General features: G+C 45.4%; 1 protein-coding gene across 10 annotated transcripts in view; it reads right to left on the bottom strand.

Moving 5' to 3' along the window:
• The window catches only part of MTCL1 (microtubule crosslinking factor 1), a 120,179-nt gene extending 101,702 nt beyond the window's left edge, over positions 1-18,477 (bottom strand). For all 10 annotated transcript variants that reach the window (XM_073898519.1, XM_073898523.1, XM_073898524.1 and 7 more), the window contains exons 1-3: positions 17,282-18,477; positions 8,036-8,260; positions 6,283-6,441 (exon numbers count right to left, since the gene is read on the bottom strand). In XM_073898519.1, the coding sequence (XP_073754620.1) occupies positions 6,283-6,441; positions 8,036-8,260; positions 17,282-18,352 (1,455 nt within the window). In that variant the 5' untranslated portion in view covers positions 18,353-18,477. The remainder of the gene's footprint in view (positions 1-6,282; positions 6,442-8,035; positions 8,261-17,281) is intronic.
• Positions 18,478-18,713: the final 236 nt, after the last annotated feature.

Raw genomic sequence — 18,713 nt, 5'->3', positions numbered from 1 at the left:
AGCCAACTTTTGGGGGGAGGATGGTTTTAAAAAGATAAAACTAAAATGATACTACATAATGATTGGAGCTGACTGGAGTTGAAGCTTTCTAAGATGCTTATATTACTAAGGAGAAGAATGGGGATAATGATTAGTTTTAGATATTAAGTCAAACAGGCATGTTAAATAAGAGTAATTTTTAAAACAGTAACAGAAATTCCTAACGAAGCAAAAGAATATGAGAATTGAAAATTCAAAGAGAAATCAACGTAAAATAATAGAAAAAAGAAATGAAGAAAAGGCATGGAGTTTACAAACATAAAATACAGTGACAGAAATAAATTCAAACACATCAATAACCATAATAAATGTAAATGGGTTAAATTCACAAGTTTTTTTAAAAAAGGTATTATCAGATTCCATTTTTAAAAAGATAGCTATAGACCAGTCACAAGAAATACACCTAAAATATAATGACACAGAAAAATGAAAACTAATGGAAGCACAGAAAAGCTATACCAGGCAAATTAAAAAAAAAAAAATACGTTAGAATAAAGAGGTCATTATCAAATGATAAAGGGAACAATTCATCATCAAAAAACAGTTCTAAAAAGCAGTTCTAAATCTGTATGCATTTATATTCAAAATATATAAGCAAAATTTGACAGATTACAAGAGGATACAAATACAAAATTATAACAGGTGATTTTAACATACCTTTATCCAAAACAGATATATTTAGGAGACAAAACAAAACTATAAAGGATTTTAAAAATTTGAACAACACAATTAACAAATGATCTAAAAAATCTTTTTCCAAATTGCAGCAATCTACCAATGGACTGTAAATCAAACATATAACTACCATTTAAAAAAACAGAACTGGGGGCGCCTGGGTGGCTCAGTCGTTAAGCATCTGCTTTCGGCTCAGGTCATGATCCCAGGATCCTGGGATTGAGCCCTGCATCGGGCTCCCTGCTCAGTGGGAAGCCTGTTCTCCCTCTCCCACTCCCCCTGCTTGTGTTCCCTCTCTCGTTGTGTCGCTCTCTGTCAAAAAAAAAATAAATAAAATCTTTAAAAATAAATAAATAAACAGAACTGAACAGAATTGAAAATATCAAAATGCGTCCCATATGGCAAAGATAGGCATTATTCTGTGAAACCCTTATGTTTGTATTTCGAGTGATGATACAAAATGTACTGCTTGCTGTGAGTTAAAGTTTGAAAGTCTTCAATCTAATGGATTTAAAGTCTTCACCCCAAAACTGGAGCATATGCTTTCCTCTCAAGCACTCAGGAAATATTTACAAAATCCGAACCATTTACTAGCCACAGAAGTCTCAACCAAACCCAGAGAATCAATATCACATCCTGAACGGTGCTGAAAGATGGCCCACAAGAGCTATCTGGCTGCTAATTGGTTCCCTGTGGCTTCATTCAACAATCCCTAGTAGGGTGGATGGGTACAAGGGGGTAAGGGCAATCAAAGGATACAAATTTCCAGTTATAATAAAATAAGTAAGTCCTGGGATGTAATGTATAGCCTAATGACCATAGTTAACAATACTGTAGTGCATATTTTGAAAGTCACTAAGAGAGTAGATCTTAGAAGTTCTCATCACAAGAAAAAAAATTTTTGGACCCATGTGTTTAACAAGGAATGTTAACCAGTTATTGCAGTGATCATTTTGCAATATATACAAATATTGAACCATTACACCTGAAACTAATATGTTATGTGTCAATTACACCTCAATAAGAAAAAAAGAAAAAAAAGCCCAGTTCCCTGGAATGATCTAGAACATGTCTCTGTCCCTTGCAAGTGCCAACTAACTTGGCCAGTTATTATTGTGTCTAACATGTATAAGTACTCAAAAATTTGGGTAGAATGAAAAACTCCTCAGTGGAAGCAATCTTTAAGAAGCTGAAACTAAGCTAAGATTGACCATTTTCAACCTGTCGAGATATTTCATCATAGAGTTGAGTACTAGAAGAAATATACCCCTCAAAAGACAAAAACATTTTGAGCTTGCATGAATGGCAGGGTGTACAGGTGTTGGGTGCAAGGACCATGATGCGAATAGGCACAAGGAAGCAGGCAGGCAAGCTGGCTAGCCAGGAGGGACAATTCCAGATAGTTTCATATTGCCAACCCTCTTCAATCGTCTTATCTATCAATGGAGACAGTGACTTTCTAAGACCCACTCGGTTCAAACGGGACCAGAGGGCACAGATTCTTCTCATCTTGCTCTGCTGCCTTTTATTTCACTCCAGGGTCTGCAGCGGTGGGGTGGGGAACCCAGCTGGGAGACAGGGATGGTCCCCGGCAGGAAGGGTCCTCTATGTCACGCTAGAGAGTTAGACAATTGGGAGCCAGGGCAAGTTCATGTGTTTAAGCAGAGAGTCCCACTGTCAGCGTTGGGGGAGTGTCGAAGATAAAACAGAGAAGGGAAGGACCAGAAGTAGCATATGTCTTTAATGGGTTGACGGCATAGAGTCAGCTCTCAAATATTCACTTGAGAGAAGAGTGGTCAAAGTACGGGTAGAAGAGAGAATCCAAAAATGTTTATTTGAGGTGAAGACTGACCATCTTAAAGTGTGCAACACAGAGGCATTTAGTACATTCACAGGGTTGTGCAGCCATCACCTCTATCTGGTTTAAAACCTTTTCATCACTCCAGAAGCAGACCCCATACCCATTAAGCAGTCCTCTCTTCTCCCCAGTCCCTGGAAACCACTCATCTGTTTTCTGTCTGTGGATTTACCTATTCTGAATACTTCTGGTAAATGGAATTGTGCTATATGTCCAGCTTCTTTTCCTTGGTCTATTTTCGTGGTCCATCCATGGTACAACATGTATCAGTGAGAGAGAAAAATGGAATCTTGCCATTTGCATCAATGTGGATGGAACTAAAGCATATGATGCTAAGCGAAATAAGTCAATCAAAGAAAGGCAATTATCATATGATCTCACTGATATGTGTGGAATTTAAGAAACAAAGCAGAGGATCATAGGGGAAGGGAGGAAAAAATAAAACAAGATGAAATCAGAGAGGGAGACAAACCATAAGAGACTCTTAATCATAGGAAACAAACTGAGGGTTGCTGGAAAGGAGGGGGATGGGGGGGATGGAGTAACTGGGTGATGGGCATTAAGGAGGGCATGTGATGGAATGAGCATTGGGTATTATATAAGACTGATGAATCACAGACCTGTACCTCTGAAACCAATAATATTATTATATGTTAGTTAATTGAATTTAAATTTAAAAATGTTAAAAAAAAATCATGTTTTCAGAGGCGCCTAGGAGGCTCAGTTGGTTAAGCGTCTGCCTTTGGCTTAGGTCATGATTTCAGGGTCCTGAGATCCAGCCCGGCATGGGGCTCCATATTCAGTGGGGAGCCTGTTTCTCCCTGTGACCCTCCCCCTGACTTGTGTTCTCTCTCTTGCTCTGCTCTCTCTCTTTCAAATAAATAAATAAATAATCTTTAAAAAAAGAAAATTCCTAAGACTGCAAAAGCAGAAGACCAGAATCTGAAGGCAATCTCAGTATGAGCAGTAAGAGAGGTCAGGGTAACCACCATTGCTCGAGCCTGAGGGACTAGCATCCGTAGCATCGTGAAAACAAATAGGAAAGACAGAGAAGATTCAGGTAGGGCCAAGGGTGACAAGTCTGTTTCTGGACTCTCTGAGCTTGAAGTGCTACGGGAAATCCATCTTGGAGAAGTCCACCAGGCAGCTGCAGAGTCTGCAGCTCTGGAGAGAAGCCACCAGGCAGCTACAGGGCTGAGGAGGCATGGAGATGCGCTGTTTTACTGTCCTCCAAGGCTCAGGGGGCCACAGTCGTCTGCAACTACTTGTGTCATTCGGAGACACATGCGACGCACGAACTCTCCTTGCCTTTTCCGGAATGTGACTCATCCGATTACAAAACTTCAGAGGTGAACAATAACGAGCCAGACTCAAGATAGAGCAAATATTATCCTCATCCTAGAGCAAAGCTCATAGCACGTTCTGTTCTGGCTTCGGTAAAAAGAATCCATTCACGGAGCCCACAGCCGGCACTTACCAATAAGTATCTCCTCTACCACCTCTGAACCTTGGATCGCCTGGTTCCATCGTTCTCTGCTTCCAGTACAGTCCAGAGTATCTACCTTCCGCAGACTCCTGTCAGTTTTATGATTCATTTAGAATCATGAAGTTTGGTGCAAATATGTAGCCACCCCTAGTCTGACTGCAACTCTCCAGGTAAAATACTGACTGCAGCCCAGCTGAGTAATCCCTGTGAGTGATTCTAACCCATAAAGGCAGGGAGAGCCTGACCCTGCCACCTTCTCTGTGTACATCCAACCTCAGCCAACATCACAATTCTCTGAAGATCCTTGCCTCACCTCTACCTGGCATTGAATGTCAGTAATCATTTCCCTCCCTGAGGAGCTATTTGTGACCTGATGCCAAGTCCTACACAAATCCAGTTCCACGGGGGCAAGACGAACTTTGTTTGCTTTGAATGTATTTATTCACTTATGTGTATATATAATTTAAATATCTATATGTAGGCATATACACATATAACATTTACAAAATATACTCCTAAGATGTTTTCTGTACCCTCAAGGTCAGGCTCAAACTGGAAATTCTGAGAAAAGAAACCATTATGGCAAACTCTCTAGCAAACTTAGATCAAAGGAGAAAGAAGGAAGTAAAAAACTAGCACCTCCAAATGCAGAGGAAAGAGACCCATAAGGACAGGAGAAACCCCCCCAGTCCCTGGGGTAAGTACACACGTAAGTTAAGGAGCAAGGGTTACCCACGATGAAAGAACATGCTGTGAAGCTCACCGAGTCCCCAGGCAAGCTGTGGTCACCGCAGCTCCACATTCTCGCCCTTCACTCACTCCCTCACCCTGCACGTCCCTGACGACGCCTAAGTGCCAGGCACTGTTCTAGGCACCGAGACCCCACAGTGAACTACAAAGACACACCCTCTTCCCACAGAGCTCAGGTCCTAGAGGCACATTAGTGAAGGCGACAAAGAAATAAAACCCGTGGCAATTTCAGACAAGTGCTGACAATATACAAGTAATTCACCAAAATCCATAGTGTGTCAGACGGGAAGGTAGACAGGGATGGCCAGGGTGGAGGCAGGGACAACTTGAATGTGTAAGTGGGGGGGCCAGGTGGCTGAGGTGAGATGTCAGCAGGGACCTGAAGGCGAGGGACTGAGTCCCAGGGCTGTGGATCTCTGGAAAAAGAATGTCAGAGCCCCCCAACCTCGAGAACATCAGGGCATCTGAGCGGCTGTGAGGGGGCAGGGGTGGAAACAGAGGTAGCGACACCAGCTCCTTTGCTGTGATTTGTTTTGCCAGCCATGTGTCAAATGGAGTTGTAAACAACTTGGGAGCAGAGCCTGTGCTGCCATGTGCACATCTGCATCCCCAGTGCATGGTACGGAGCCTGAATTAAGTGTGGGCAGGTGCATGGCTGGATGGATGAGGAGTAACTGGGTGAATCGGGAAACTTGGCCAAAGGGAAAATGCACTAAGTGAGGCCGTTAGCAGGTAATAATGCTGGCTTTAGCCATCACCGTAAAGGCCTAACCAATAGCTTTTAACTCCATCAATATGCAGGATATTTTCCAAGAAAATATACAGCTTTAATCTTATAACGGAAGTCAACAACAAAACAGCTTTTGCGTTACTGTATGCAAAGGGGAATATATATATATGTATATATATATATATTCATTTTCTAGACCGCTTTGCTAGAATACATTCACTCCCTCAGATAAAAAGAAAAGCCCTATATTTAAACCATGGTACCTGAATAATAGATATAGGTGGCTTATTATTTGTTTACACAGCTTTAATAGACAACCATAACACATTTTCCAGCTCATAGGAACAGGAGACTCGAGGAAAAAGCTACTGCTTAATTTTGCATTCTAGTAATAATATTCTCCACTTTGACCCATAAAAGGAATTAATGGCCAGCTCATCTGAATGGAAATGATAAAAAAGTAGTTTTAGATCACGGTTCACCAAGCCTTTTCTGTAGAGGGTCAGACAGCAAATATTTTAGGCTTTGCAAGCAACATATAGTTATTGTCACATAGTCTTCTTTGCTTTTTTAGGTTTATTTTTGTGTGGTTGTTGTTGTTTTATAATGCTACGAAAAATGTAAAAACCATTCCTACTTTCTGGGCCCTACAAATAAACCATAGTTCACCAAATGGGACACTTGGAGTCCCAAGCCCCTAACAATTAAACCCAAGAAAGAAATCTGCATATATCTTGGGATTACCTCTTTCAGTCTCTCCAGCTCATTCTGGAGGGCTTGTTTGGATATTTCCACTTCAATCATCTGCTGTCGGAGACTTTCGTTTTCATCCTCAGCTTTAGCACGCTTTTCCTCCACAGTTTCAAGTTCATGATGCAATCTGACAGACACATCTTTGGCTACCTGTATCAACCAACAGAGATAGTCATCAGGACATAAAGCTTTCTGTGTGCTCAGGGCACATTCAAACAACTTCAGAGGCAGAATCATTAAGTGATAGGATATCACAGTAAAGGGCAAAGACCCTGGCAATATTAACAAGCCAATCTTTAAAGGAGGAGGTATCAGTTTCATACATGAAATCCACATTATGAGCGAGGATATGACCTTTATCTGGATTAAAAGGCTACTGTGGATAGCTCTACCTCGTTAGAGAGTATCACCAAGAATGCCAATTCTGCTCACGCACACATGCTTTAATGATAAATTAGAAATAATAACAATAACTACTAATCAATCAATAAACATTTCTGTTCCCTAAGGCAATACTAAAACTACCCGCAAAAAAAAAAAAAACAAAAAAAAAAAAACAAGATAATCCTGTAAATTAGGTAGTCAAGTTTTAAATTGTCTACTGTGGTAAAATATCTGAATGTTAAAAGCAGTTAAACGTTTTTACCTTCTAAAGGGAAACAAGGAAAGAGATTTTGCAAGAGAAATATAAATCACCCTTACATCCCACTGAATGACATTTTGTTAGCGGTTTATAGATTTGATAGAATTACAAAGATTCTTTTCCTGTTATCATAATGAAAGGCGAAATGAGATTTCATAAGTACTCCCATAATAAGGACTTTATGCATAATTCATCTCTTGATAAATGATTTGATAATCAGGGCATGAGAGAAGCCATGCTACCCATGGAGAGATCAAATGGTATGATGTCTGGAATTCCTTCACCTCATTCCCACCTCTGCCAATGGTTTTCAAAAACACCTTAGACAATTAGCTTCAGACAGTCAGTTATGATCCTATTTCTCCTTCAGTTAAATCAAAACACCATCCTTGGGTTATGGTCATTTCAGGTGTTCTGCATTCTAGAAACTTAAGTAACAATAAAAACATTAAGTGATTATAGTCAACCTTTATGAGTGGTCTTTGACTATCATTGAATTGATAATCAATAGATTTTTAAAAATATTCCAGATCTTTAGAAGACGTTTCTGTACAATTCTACCCAACTGTCAGACCAAGTGGCAGATATCTTTTTTAATTTATTTTTTTAAAGATTTTATTTATTTGAGATAGAGAGCAAGAGAGGCAGAGCATGAGCAGGGGCAGGCACAGAGGCAGAGGGAGAAGCAGGCTCCCCACTGAGCAAGGAGCCCTTTGCAGGACTTGATCCCAGGACCCTGAGATCATGACCTGAGCCGAAGACAGACGCTTAACTGACTGAGCCACCCAGGTGCCCCAATTCTCTTTTTTTAAATTGTAGATCCCTTACTACGATTTCTTTTCTTTTCCTTAGGTTTTAAGATTCCAGTTCATATGACAGGTTTAAATCTTGGGCTGTCAAAGCCATAAGACTACACATAACCTATACACCATAAGGTGAATGAAGAACGTGTATGCTGAAATCTGTTGAGAAAGAGAGAACTACTACTAGAATGGCAGGACCGTGGGTAGGTGGGTCCGAAAGCTGCCGGCCTCAGCCCTGCAATCCTGCCCCCTGCGGCCCCTTCTGGGAATGAGCACTCCATCAGTCCTGCTCACTCACCTTTAAGTCCTGTTCCAGACTCCGGATGAGCTCGCCATCTACCTGACCAGTCTCAGCCACTTTCAGGCTCTTCTGCTCGGCTTTCCTGAGGCGGTACTGCAGGATTCGGCAGTTTTTATGAGCGCGGTCCAGCTCTCGCCGAAGCTCCTGCAGCTGGTAAACATCTTCCTCTAAGTAACTGTCTCTCATCTCCTCCATTTCAGCGCGGAGTTCATCCAGTTCATCCTACACAAGCCAGATGGAGCAGACTTATAAGCCAGGTCCGCTGGGACAAGGATGGGTCCACCCCAGCTCTGCAATACTGGACGTTAACCACCTGTGCACTTACCCCGCGGCTGATGGGCACACCTGTGTCAGAGGACACAGGAACCTCTGGAAAGGGTCACACGAGACAATATCCTCAGATGTCTGTTCAAATCTCATGGATCCAGAAACTCAATACCAGGAGGGATTATTCACTACAGCCTGCCAGCATTTATTCTATTCCCAATATTTTCTTACATACTCAGAATCACAAATAAAATCAGCTCTGCAGATAACTGAACCTTTAGATTCAAACCAAACACTGACCTAAACCTTATCTCCAGGGCACAGTCTCGGGACAAAGAGGAGTTGCACAGAGCCCTGCCTTCGAAGGACATAAACTTTAATGGGATCATAACTGAACCGCCCTGGAATTATGACACACCTGCAAATGTCCCTAAAACTCGGTTCCACCATACAAGTCTCAGCACTGACTATGTGACTCACGATTCCAAAGATATAACTTTTGCATTATCTCAAATCCACATTGGGTTTGGTTTTTTTCCATTCACTTGGCCTTCATTTCCCATCTCCACTTTACTCTGGCATCAGCATGAAGAGACTGTGGGTACAGGAAAAACCCAGGAATTGTCCTTGCTCCCCCTCCTCCCCTCCCATTCCACATCCAAACCAGTGCTGTCAGCCCAAGAGCAACATACATGTGGGGCACTCTCTCCCCAGTGGCTGCACACCACAGCTAGTCCCTGCCTTCATCTGTCCCGAGGGAGCAGGGGCACACACAGGCAAGTTGTGTGGGGCTCCCTCCTTCCCCTTTAGCCAGTTCTCCACCCAGAGTTATCCTTTACTATGGAACTCAGACCATGCCCCTCAGACCTTCCAGGGGCTTCCCGATGCCCTGAGAAAATTCTTCAAAGTCTTCCCCAGGGCCTATGAGCTAGCCCCTTCTTCCCTGCCATACTGCTGGTCTCACGGGATCTGGATTGCTGAAGGCCTTCCCACCTGTTCTACCCTCTCCTTAAAATGTTCCTCTCCAACTTTTACAGAGTTCATTGTCACATCATCTGGAAGGCAGACACACAGCACCTTCCCTGACCACCCATCCCCCCAACCCCACCGTCTCTAATTCTTCCTGCCCTGCTCTGTTTTCTTCCCACCTCTTTATCACCAGCTACTAGTTATTTGTGCTTCTTCCTATTCTTGTCTGTCACCCATACTGAAATGTGAGTGGCAGCTCCCCTGCATTCACAGCGCCCAGAATGGTGTGAGCCACACAGCAGGCCCTCAGTAAGTATTGGTGGGATGAACACACACAAACATTGGTCAATCCCAACAAAGACCAAATTGTAAAGACGACCAAAATCAAACACAAACGCACCTTTGTTTTGTTCCAGTCTTGTAACCTAATTACAAAGAATTCTTCCCAAACCCACAGATGTAGCTGCAATAAGCGAGACATAAACCCTATTGAAGTATTACAAAAGATTTTAACAAGGAGTAATTTGGAAGGTGGAAGATTAAGAAAAGCATTCTAGGCATTTTCTTGATTAGTTTGATCACGATGGTTTAAATGTCTCCAGACTAGGATACATTCAGTCATTCCTTTTTGTTTTGTTCAATTAACAGTGAGGGTCAAGGAAAAAACTCTCCACGATGTGGACACCCTAAGTTGTCAGCTCTCATCCTGCTACTCAGTTTGTTCCTGATTCTCTCCACTCTCACTAATCCTGCATTTGTTCTTAAAAGCAGGGATTTACTTATAATAAAGAACGACAGCTTCCCAACATCAAAGCCTCAGGTAGATAAGAAATTGACCAGAAGGGAATCTCCTGAAGAGTAATTTAACCTGGAAAAGTTTAAGTGTAACAAATAAATCTTCCACCTTCAGATTTTGTACTCTTTATGGAAAAGTACAAATTGGCACAGACAGTTGCCCAGCCAACCTCAACCATAGGCAGTGGTCCACTGGAAGGAGCACAGATGTAGTAGCATCTCATTCCCCCAAACCACAGCCTGTAGCTTCTCCCCAATCTGTCCACACTACCCTAACGAAGACAATGGCCTACTCAACTGACCTTGACTCCAAATGGAGCCTGTCTGAATGGACTGCCAAGAGGAAGGAATGTTAAAGAAGAAAAGCTTTACCATGCCCCAGTAGTAAATTGATATAAAGTGGTTTTTTTCTCAGCTTCTGAATGTTCTTACACAATTTCTATAGCAGCGGTCACAACCTCATTAAAAATATAAGATGTTCTACTGTGTCTTAAGAAAAAGGTAAGTCTTAACGTTGAAAAGTGTTGTGAAGTATAAGCAAGTTTTGTTTCTTTCCTGTTTTCCTTCATGGAGAGCTCTTCCTATACATCTTGTTCCTAGTAGGAAAATTCGCTGCGACTGGGAGTTCACAGACCAAGCGTGGAAGCCAGTCAGTTGAACATATGTGAATAGGATGGACAGGCTGGGCTCTTCAGGGAATGAGAGAACGCAGCTCTTTCAGCACGGTCTTTGCCAACATCAGCAAAGAGTAAGTTGGCAGACTGATGCCAGATCCCTACGCTGAGGCTGTGATGCTGTGTGGGAGCCATGCCCCTGACCCGCCCCATGCTGGGGGAGACCAGCTGCAGACTGCAAGCTTTAACACAGGCCTTGTGGGTGTCAATCTTCTGGTAAAGATTAGGTAATTAATCCCGAAGCTTCAAAATCAAGGTCAAGTTTCTCTTGGGTTCTACCTGTATATATGATGGGTCTTTCAGAAAGAGCCTATTCTCTACTTGTGTCTGAGTATAGTTAAAAGGTAACTGTTTCATTGTATAACTAACACACAGTTCGATACAAGCAATAATCATGACATGTATATGTATACATATAAATATATAGTAACTGTGGCCATTCTGCTCATGGAAGGAATTGTCTGTGATTGCTTTTCCTTCTAGAAAGCTTTTCCTTCTAGAAAGTCATTAATGCCTGGAATTACCTGTTACTCAAACAAGTTTTCAAAGTGCAAAAAAGCCATAAGAAAACATAAAATACAACTTTTGGGTATAAAACTGTTCTCTAGCTTTCAGATTTTGTACCAGGAGGACCCTCATGGACCCAAATATCAAATGCTGGATATGCTCTATAGATGCGTAAACAACTACGCAAGCTAAAAGAAAAAAGTGTGTAAGGGCTAGATGAACCGGCACCTCCAAATCATTCAGTAGGCCAGATGTAAGCACCTCATATTTTTTGGCATAAATAATCACCAACATTAGTTGCACTGAAAGGAAAATTAGGCAGAGACTATAATTGCATGTATTTGAATCATTGCTTTTATAAGTCATATTTTATCTAAATTTGTAGAACAGAAGATATCTGATTCAGCACTTTACTTTCATTACTAACCCTATTCTCACCCTGCCAGGAACATATTGCCCATTTCATAGAAAAGGAGAGCAAACCCACGCTGGTTAGCATGTCCAAAGCCTCCACAGCTAATAAATAGAAGCTAGACTGCACACCCACGTGCTCTTTCCAGTAAATACTATAAACTATTTGCAACAATCAAGACAAATGAAACAATAATAAGCCTTAAATCATGCTTTTAAAAGCCCACCATAGGTATGACATAATAATGCAAGTTAACATTTTTAGATCTTGACAACTGTCAATGTGTGAGCATACCCATTTTCTCAACTGGCCCTCAGAAAAACACTGCTATATGCAGCGAAGATATTAATACTCCCATTTTAAAAATGATGAAATCGAGATTCTAAACATTTAAATGGCTTTTCAACACTAGTCTGGTACAGAGATGGGACCAAGGTCAGTGTTTCAACTCTTTTCATAGAGCCTTGAAAAAAAGCAGTTTTCAGGTTCAGCGAAAAGAAGTTATAAGAATAGCAAATTATAAACCATGTAAGCTGGCAGCAGACATTTGAAAAGCAAAAACTGCAATTATTCAGATTAGGGTCATGATGGATAGTGGTTTTCAGGCTACCACTACGTTAATTTTTCTGACAGCATGCTCTAATTTAGAATACGTTGTATTAGAGAACCTTAAAAATGTCTGCTTTTTAAACGTTTAAGAAAACCAAATCAAGCAGAACGTACAATGTTTCTGGCAAATATAATTTTAGACATAGTAAGTAAAAGTAGAAAATTGCTGTTGTTTTTTTTATACACAGAAACTAGTAGGAAACTCAGTGTATGCCGCTTGCTTTAGTGTTTATTTAGCTTGAAATGTTCTCAATGTTTAGCTTTCCTAGGGAGCCTCTTTTCATTTTAGGTGAAAGGGCCGTAATGAACACCTCTCCACTAGCCTATGTACAGATGGTCTTAATCAACAGTTTTATGTAGAATTAACATCAGGTCTGTTGCGTACTTCACTGTTAAGATCATTACCTCACTGAAAAGCTAATTTAGTTTTAATTAAATCTATTTTTCAAATTTCGTTTATAAAATGAAATCTTGAAGGAGTGTGAAACTCCCAAACTACTCCCCTTTGCCTGCAGATAACAGATCGAGCCTTATTATATACATCAAATTACAGAAATAATGAGGTACCATGTGTGCACTAGAGTAAACCAAGATTAAAATGAAGCGTTTCAATGCAAACTTCCACGAAAACAGTTTCACCCACAAGTAAAAAATAAAAACAGAATCCACCATATCTTAATTTAAGGGATGCAAACTCTTGATCATACTGCGATAGCTGTATTCAAATCTTAATCTCCTTCAAGCAACCTGAAATCAATAACTAGTTCTACATTAATATTTTAATAACCCTTCTTTAAATAGATCCCAATTTGGACAGGGGAGCAGTCATCTGGCTACTGTTGCAATAATTCCATCTTCTGGGAGTTGCAGACAGAAAGATCCTCTGCTGTAATATACAAATAATCCACCTCATTTCCCTCCAGACAATGAAAATGTTCTCTGCACAGTCCCAGCTATAGATAAGAAGGCACAGGGGCTGCTAACCATTGTTTACCAAGTGACAGTTCACCCAGCAGCTGATGGGCTCTCTTTGCCCTGGTCTACATTATCTCACCACCTAAGATTATTATAGCCACTCTTTCGCAAGCTGAATAAAGAATGGGTGTGGAAAGTGGAATGTCAGGAAAGAATAGGACCACTGTCCACTTTAACCCTTCCAAAAGAAAGGCAGAGGAGAGGAAGAGCTCGACACTTTAGCTGTTCAGAACTGTTTAATCTTGCCTCAGTGTCCCCGCTCCGGGCCACACTGAGCACCTGGAATCCACAGGGCCAAATTTAACAGAACCATTTCAGAGCTTGAAACTTAAAAGACTATGCAGGTGAGAAACAGGCTGGTAAGGCTGGATCAGTGGTGATACACTGCAACCTATAAAACCCCAAATGACCCTACCAATAATCTCCCTTAGGAAATCACTCCTCTCAAATGATCGGATGTTGCCTGCCCTAGTAGCTAGCAGGGACTTTTGTCTGAAACAAAAATAATTCTTATGAAATCACTGAGAAAGCAGAGCAAAAAAAAAAAAAAAAAAAGCAGCCTTCCCCCACACCAACCCGCGCCCATCCTGCAGGACACTGGGGCTTGGGAGAACACTATCTGGACACAAGTGGAGGGGACATTGTGAGCACGTCACCAGGAAACTGAACGGCATTTTCAAAATAGGCCAATAAACTCAAAGTGATTAAATCCTCCTGAAAAGCCGGTGGAAACAGAGGACATAATTAATATGTTCACGATGAGCACTAAGGCTGGTCTGATTGTCTCAGAGCACTCGAGCAAAACCGGGTGGTGGCAGGCAGGCAGGGAACACACCCACAGCATTTTGTCGATGCACTTGTCACTGAGAAACGTGCCTGGGTTCGGTATGAAAAAGCAGCAAAGGCCTCTGGACAACTGAACTCAACCGCTCACCTGAATGTCTGAAGATTTCCAGATATATTTAAGTTCATCAGGGGTAATGGGACAAGACTGCTTTTCTGACTGTGTTTTCACACATAAAGCCAGCTGCCTGGACTGAATAATTGTGCTACCTTGGTGCCCTTTGATGAAGATAGAAGTAGAAAGAGAAAGCAGGGTCAGGGATGCCCCAGGCAGCCCCATGCAGCACAACTGACATCTGTTAGAAAATACAGCAGACCGGCTAAAAACCAAGAGAATTCCACTTGAATTTCTCGGTCAGTAAGACATCCCCCTATGGCTTTGCAGGTCTTATGTAGCTGCTTGATTACCCTTTGGTCATTCCAGCTCAGGAAGGGTGACAGTCTTGCACAGTAATGGTGACAGAACTGACTTGGGAAAGAAGGGGACACTTAACATGGTCACAATCCTCCAGAATATACCAAAGTAAAATTTCTGGGTCAAGGCTCTTCTTGTTAGGTAACATCTGAATAGAGGAATGCTCTGTCTAATCATGAGAGCCCTGTGCAACATTCCCTAGGAAAGCAGTAGGTCAAGGATGAGTTTTAACCGCCATGAGAAAAAAGTACCAGTGAGCAATGAGAGCATTAAAAAGATAAGTTTTGATTTATAATGTGCACGCTCTACACACCCTGTGCCAAGGCATGCCACCCGCCTCTGCCCCTTGAGATCACTCGTGATCACAGTCCCATTTTGCACCAGTGGGCATGCTCACTGACCTTAATCTGCCAGGACTGCTGTGTTTTCTCCCGAATTGAACGACTGTAACTTAAGCTCCTGAATAACCAAACACATAACTTACACATACATCTGTGTGCAGACTTTTGGTTTCCTAGCTTCCTTCTGAGCTCCTCTACCTCCTTCTCCCTCCTGCTGTCAGAGGACAGGCTGGGAGATGCACTCAGGCAGAGAGAATGGTTGGCCACGACACTTTCTCCACAGGAAACAGCAACCCTACATTTCCCACAAATTAAGCTTCGTCAGTGGGATTTATTTGACCATCTGTACATAGGCTAGTGGAGAGGTGTTCATTACGGCCCTTCCACCTAAAACGAAAAAAGGCTCCCGAGGAAAGCTAAACATTGAGAACATTTCAAGCTAAATAAACAACACTAAAGCAAGTGGCGTACACTGAGAAAAGCAGCCTGCTGCGGTGAGAAAAGCAAAAGGTCTGGAGCTGGGAAAAGAGAAGCTGCACCTCCTACTTGCTATACGGCCTTGGGCGAGTCATGTAAGGTTTCTGGGCTTTCAGCATCCTTGTCTGTGAAACTTGGGGTTATGATAAAAATGACCACAATTATACCCTATGTTGTTGTGAAGACTCACTGAAATACCAAATACACGAGATCAGACTCCAGGGTCAGAGAGCTAGTTCGTTCACTGAGAATGGACCAATGTGAAAGGATAAAGCAAAAAAACAGTTACCCAGGAATGAACTCTGAAATGACTGTTGAGCTGCCTACCTTAAGATCAAAGACGCAATGGGAAACTTCTTTTACAGAACGCTCAATTTCCTGTTGTTTAGCAGGTCGTGTTGTGGATAAACCTCATTTAATCAGAAACACTGCGAGTCAGGGATCTTGCTAAGAGCTGGCGCTATAACCCAACGAGATCATCTTTCTGGCCCTTAGGGAGTTTACATTTGTTGAAGATCTACAAAAGTGTTGATTTCAAGATGGAGTCACATACAACATCACTGGTCTTTCTCTTCAGCACCTTTGAAAATCACTCTGTTGTCTATTACATAAGAGGGGGTGACACAAGCAAATGTACTGCTTGAAACATCTTACTCCAAACTCCCAATCTGTTCTCACCTCTCCTTCTCTGCCTCACTGCTACCTCTTTGCAGGCAAAACAACTACTGGGCTCAGTTGGGGAGAGCAGCTCCTGATAAGAGGTTTAGGTTTAGAATACTCAGCCGTAAACCTATTCTGATGTCAGTTTGAACTGCACACTTTACCACCTTAAATAAGCCCAGGCCCTTGGTCCCCCTGGCCAAAAACAGGGCCTCATTTGGGTAGGTTCAGCATTTGCTGAAAAAAAAAGTACAAATGACATAACCTAGATAAAGGAAGGCCATCCGCTGGTTTGGGCGGAGATATATATTAGAATCTTAACAGAAACATGAAAAGATTCATACCACTGTAGTAATTTACTAACTTGAAAACTGTAATAAAGCAGCTGCCCCCAAATCAATTCCCCCGTATTTTCTCTCAAGTCACTTGAATTGTCTTGACACCCCCCCCCACACACACACACACTAAGTCCTCTGTTCTGCAGGGCCAAGCTGCCCTCCTCCTGGGAGAAAAGATGGAAGTCAGACTGAGGGACCCAAAGCTAAGAGGACCGACAGGAGGCCTTCACTAGCAGGACCTCACAAGAAACACTCAGAGACAGGGCGGCAGAGGTTGCAATTCCCTCGAAAGTGCTCGGGAATCAAGCGGCCTCTCCTGACAAGGAAAACCATCTTGTGGACACCTACAAAGAACAGGCCGGCCAAGCCCACCAAACCCCATGCCTCAAACCGGGCCACACTCATGGGACCCCTGAGCTTAAGGTTTATCACTGAAAACACGGAGGCCCCCCCAGAGAGAAAGAGGGGGCCTCACTTTGTATAAATGCAGGAAAAGCATCTGGCACATCCACAGCCTGACCCACAGCAGGCTCCACAACCTACACACACCTGCACTGGGCAGGGCCCAGAGCTCCTTGGCTAAGGGTAGCCAGATCCCACAGGTGAGAGTGGGCATATTTTGGCCGGGGAGACGGTCAGCGGTGGATCCAAAACGTGATTCTGGCCCCCTCTCCCCCAGCACATCTACAGAGGCAAAGGCGTCAGCAGGAAGAAGCAAGACTTCAAGAAACAAGTAAAGCTAAGTGGGGTGAGAACCCGCCCAGACCCCCAGGTCTTGCTGCTCCTTCCAGAAGTTTTAGGTTAAGTTCCCAAAGCCCAGTGTGTGCGGGGACGGGAAAGCGAAGGGCAGAAGAGAGAACGTGCTTGTCAGGACCGGAAAGGCTGGGCTCGTGGGTCCCCGCCCGCACCCAGGCCATTTGGGATCGCCTCCGGGGCACCTGCGGCGGAGCCGGCTGCTCACCTTGAGATAGTCGTTCTCCGAGCGCAGCTCCTCGATCTCCCGCAGCAGCTCCTCCTCCACCGCCGCCGCCGGTACCAGTCGGGTCTGCTCGCCCGGACCGGGCTCCTTGGGGATCCCGGGGACCGTTCGCTCAAGCGGCGCGCGCCCCCCGGCATCCTCTGCCACACCCGTTCCCGGGGACCCCGCGGGGACCCCGCCCGGGCTGCTCCGACCCCCGAGGCAGGCGCCGGCGGCGGGAGGCGCGGCGAGGAGCGCCGGGGGCTCGGGGCTGCTGGGCGGCGCCCCGCGAGCTGCGGGGCTCGTCGTGGGGGCTCCTCGCAGCGGTTCCCGGTCGCTGGAGCCCGTGCCAGACTCGGCGTCGCTGCTGGCGGCGGGGAGCAGGCGTTGCTCGTCGGACAGGGGTTCGGAGGGGCAGTCGGAGAGGTCCGAGCTGCTGTCGGTGTGGCTGATGCGCGAGCCGGGAGCAGGGGAGCCGGCCGAGGAGGTCACGGCGAGGATCACGGCGGGGATCGGGGCGGCAGGGACCGGGAGCCCGGTGGCATGGGCGGGGGGCGCCCCGGAGCCGCGTTTGGCTTTGCGGCCCTTGGCAGCGGCGGACAGAGGCTCGGTCCCGGGCGGCGGCGGCGGCCTCCCCGCCCGAGGCAGCAGCTCCGCGGGCGCCGTGCGCGCCACCCTCCTGAGGCCCGGAGCGGCCTTGACGCCGCCCGCTGCCCTGGCCCCGGCGCCCGGCGGCGGCTTGTCCTTCGCGCCAGGGGCGCCGCCGCTGCGCCGAGAGAGGCGGCCGGGCGCGGCCAGGGTTCCCGGCGAGGGCGGTGCTTTGCCCGCGAGGCTGGGCGAGCGCTGGGCGCCGGGCGCCGGGGCTCGGCCCGAGGAGGGGGCGGTCGGAGCCGGGCCGGACGCCGGGGGCCGGCCGTGTAGGTCCTTGAGGAAGGGTCTGGCGGGCGAGGGCGCGCGGTGCAGCCGCCTACGCTCGGCCAGCGGGTGGAGGTGGTGGTGGCGGTGGTGCTGGCCGGGCGGCAGCGGCTTCGCGTCCGGGGCGCCACCGCCCGCGAGGCCGTTCAGCGTCTCCATGGCCGGGTCCCGGGCCGCGAGCAGCAGCTCCGGCGGCAGATGCTCCGGGCGGCGGCGGCGGCGGCGTGCAGCCTCCCCGCGCGCCCTCTCATCACTGTCCCCCAGCCCCGCCCGGTCTGCGCCCCGCGCTCCCGCGCCGCCGCCGTACCCCGCTTTCCCCTGGCCCCCAGGATCCCCGCGGGGCTGGCAGCCGCCGTCCTCCCGCTCTCCCCTCGTTGAGGTCACTGCCGCTCGAGTTCACCCGGCACAGCAGCGCGGCGGCTCCCTGCCGCTCGCATCCCCTAGACACGGCGCTCCGGGCTCGCGGGCCCGCCGCCGCGGCCTCGCACACCCGCACTCGCCCGCTGGCGGCGCGCTCCCC

This window comes from Callorhinus ursinus, unplaced genomic scaffold (assembly GCF_003265705.2).
Source record: "Callorhinus ursinus isolate GAN/ISIS: 27379988/994484 unplaced genomic scaffold, GSC_fseal_2.0 scaffold11, whole genome shotgun sequence".
Classification (NCBI taxonomy): Eukaryota; Metazoa; Chordata; class Mammalia; order Carnivora; family Otariidae; genus Callorhinus; species Callorhinus ursinus.
Note: the sequence above shows the minus strand (reverse complement) of the source record. Positions and strands in the feature narration are given on the sequence as shown.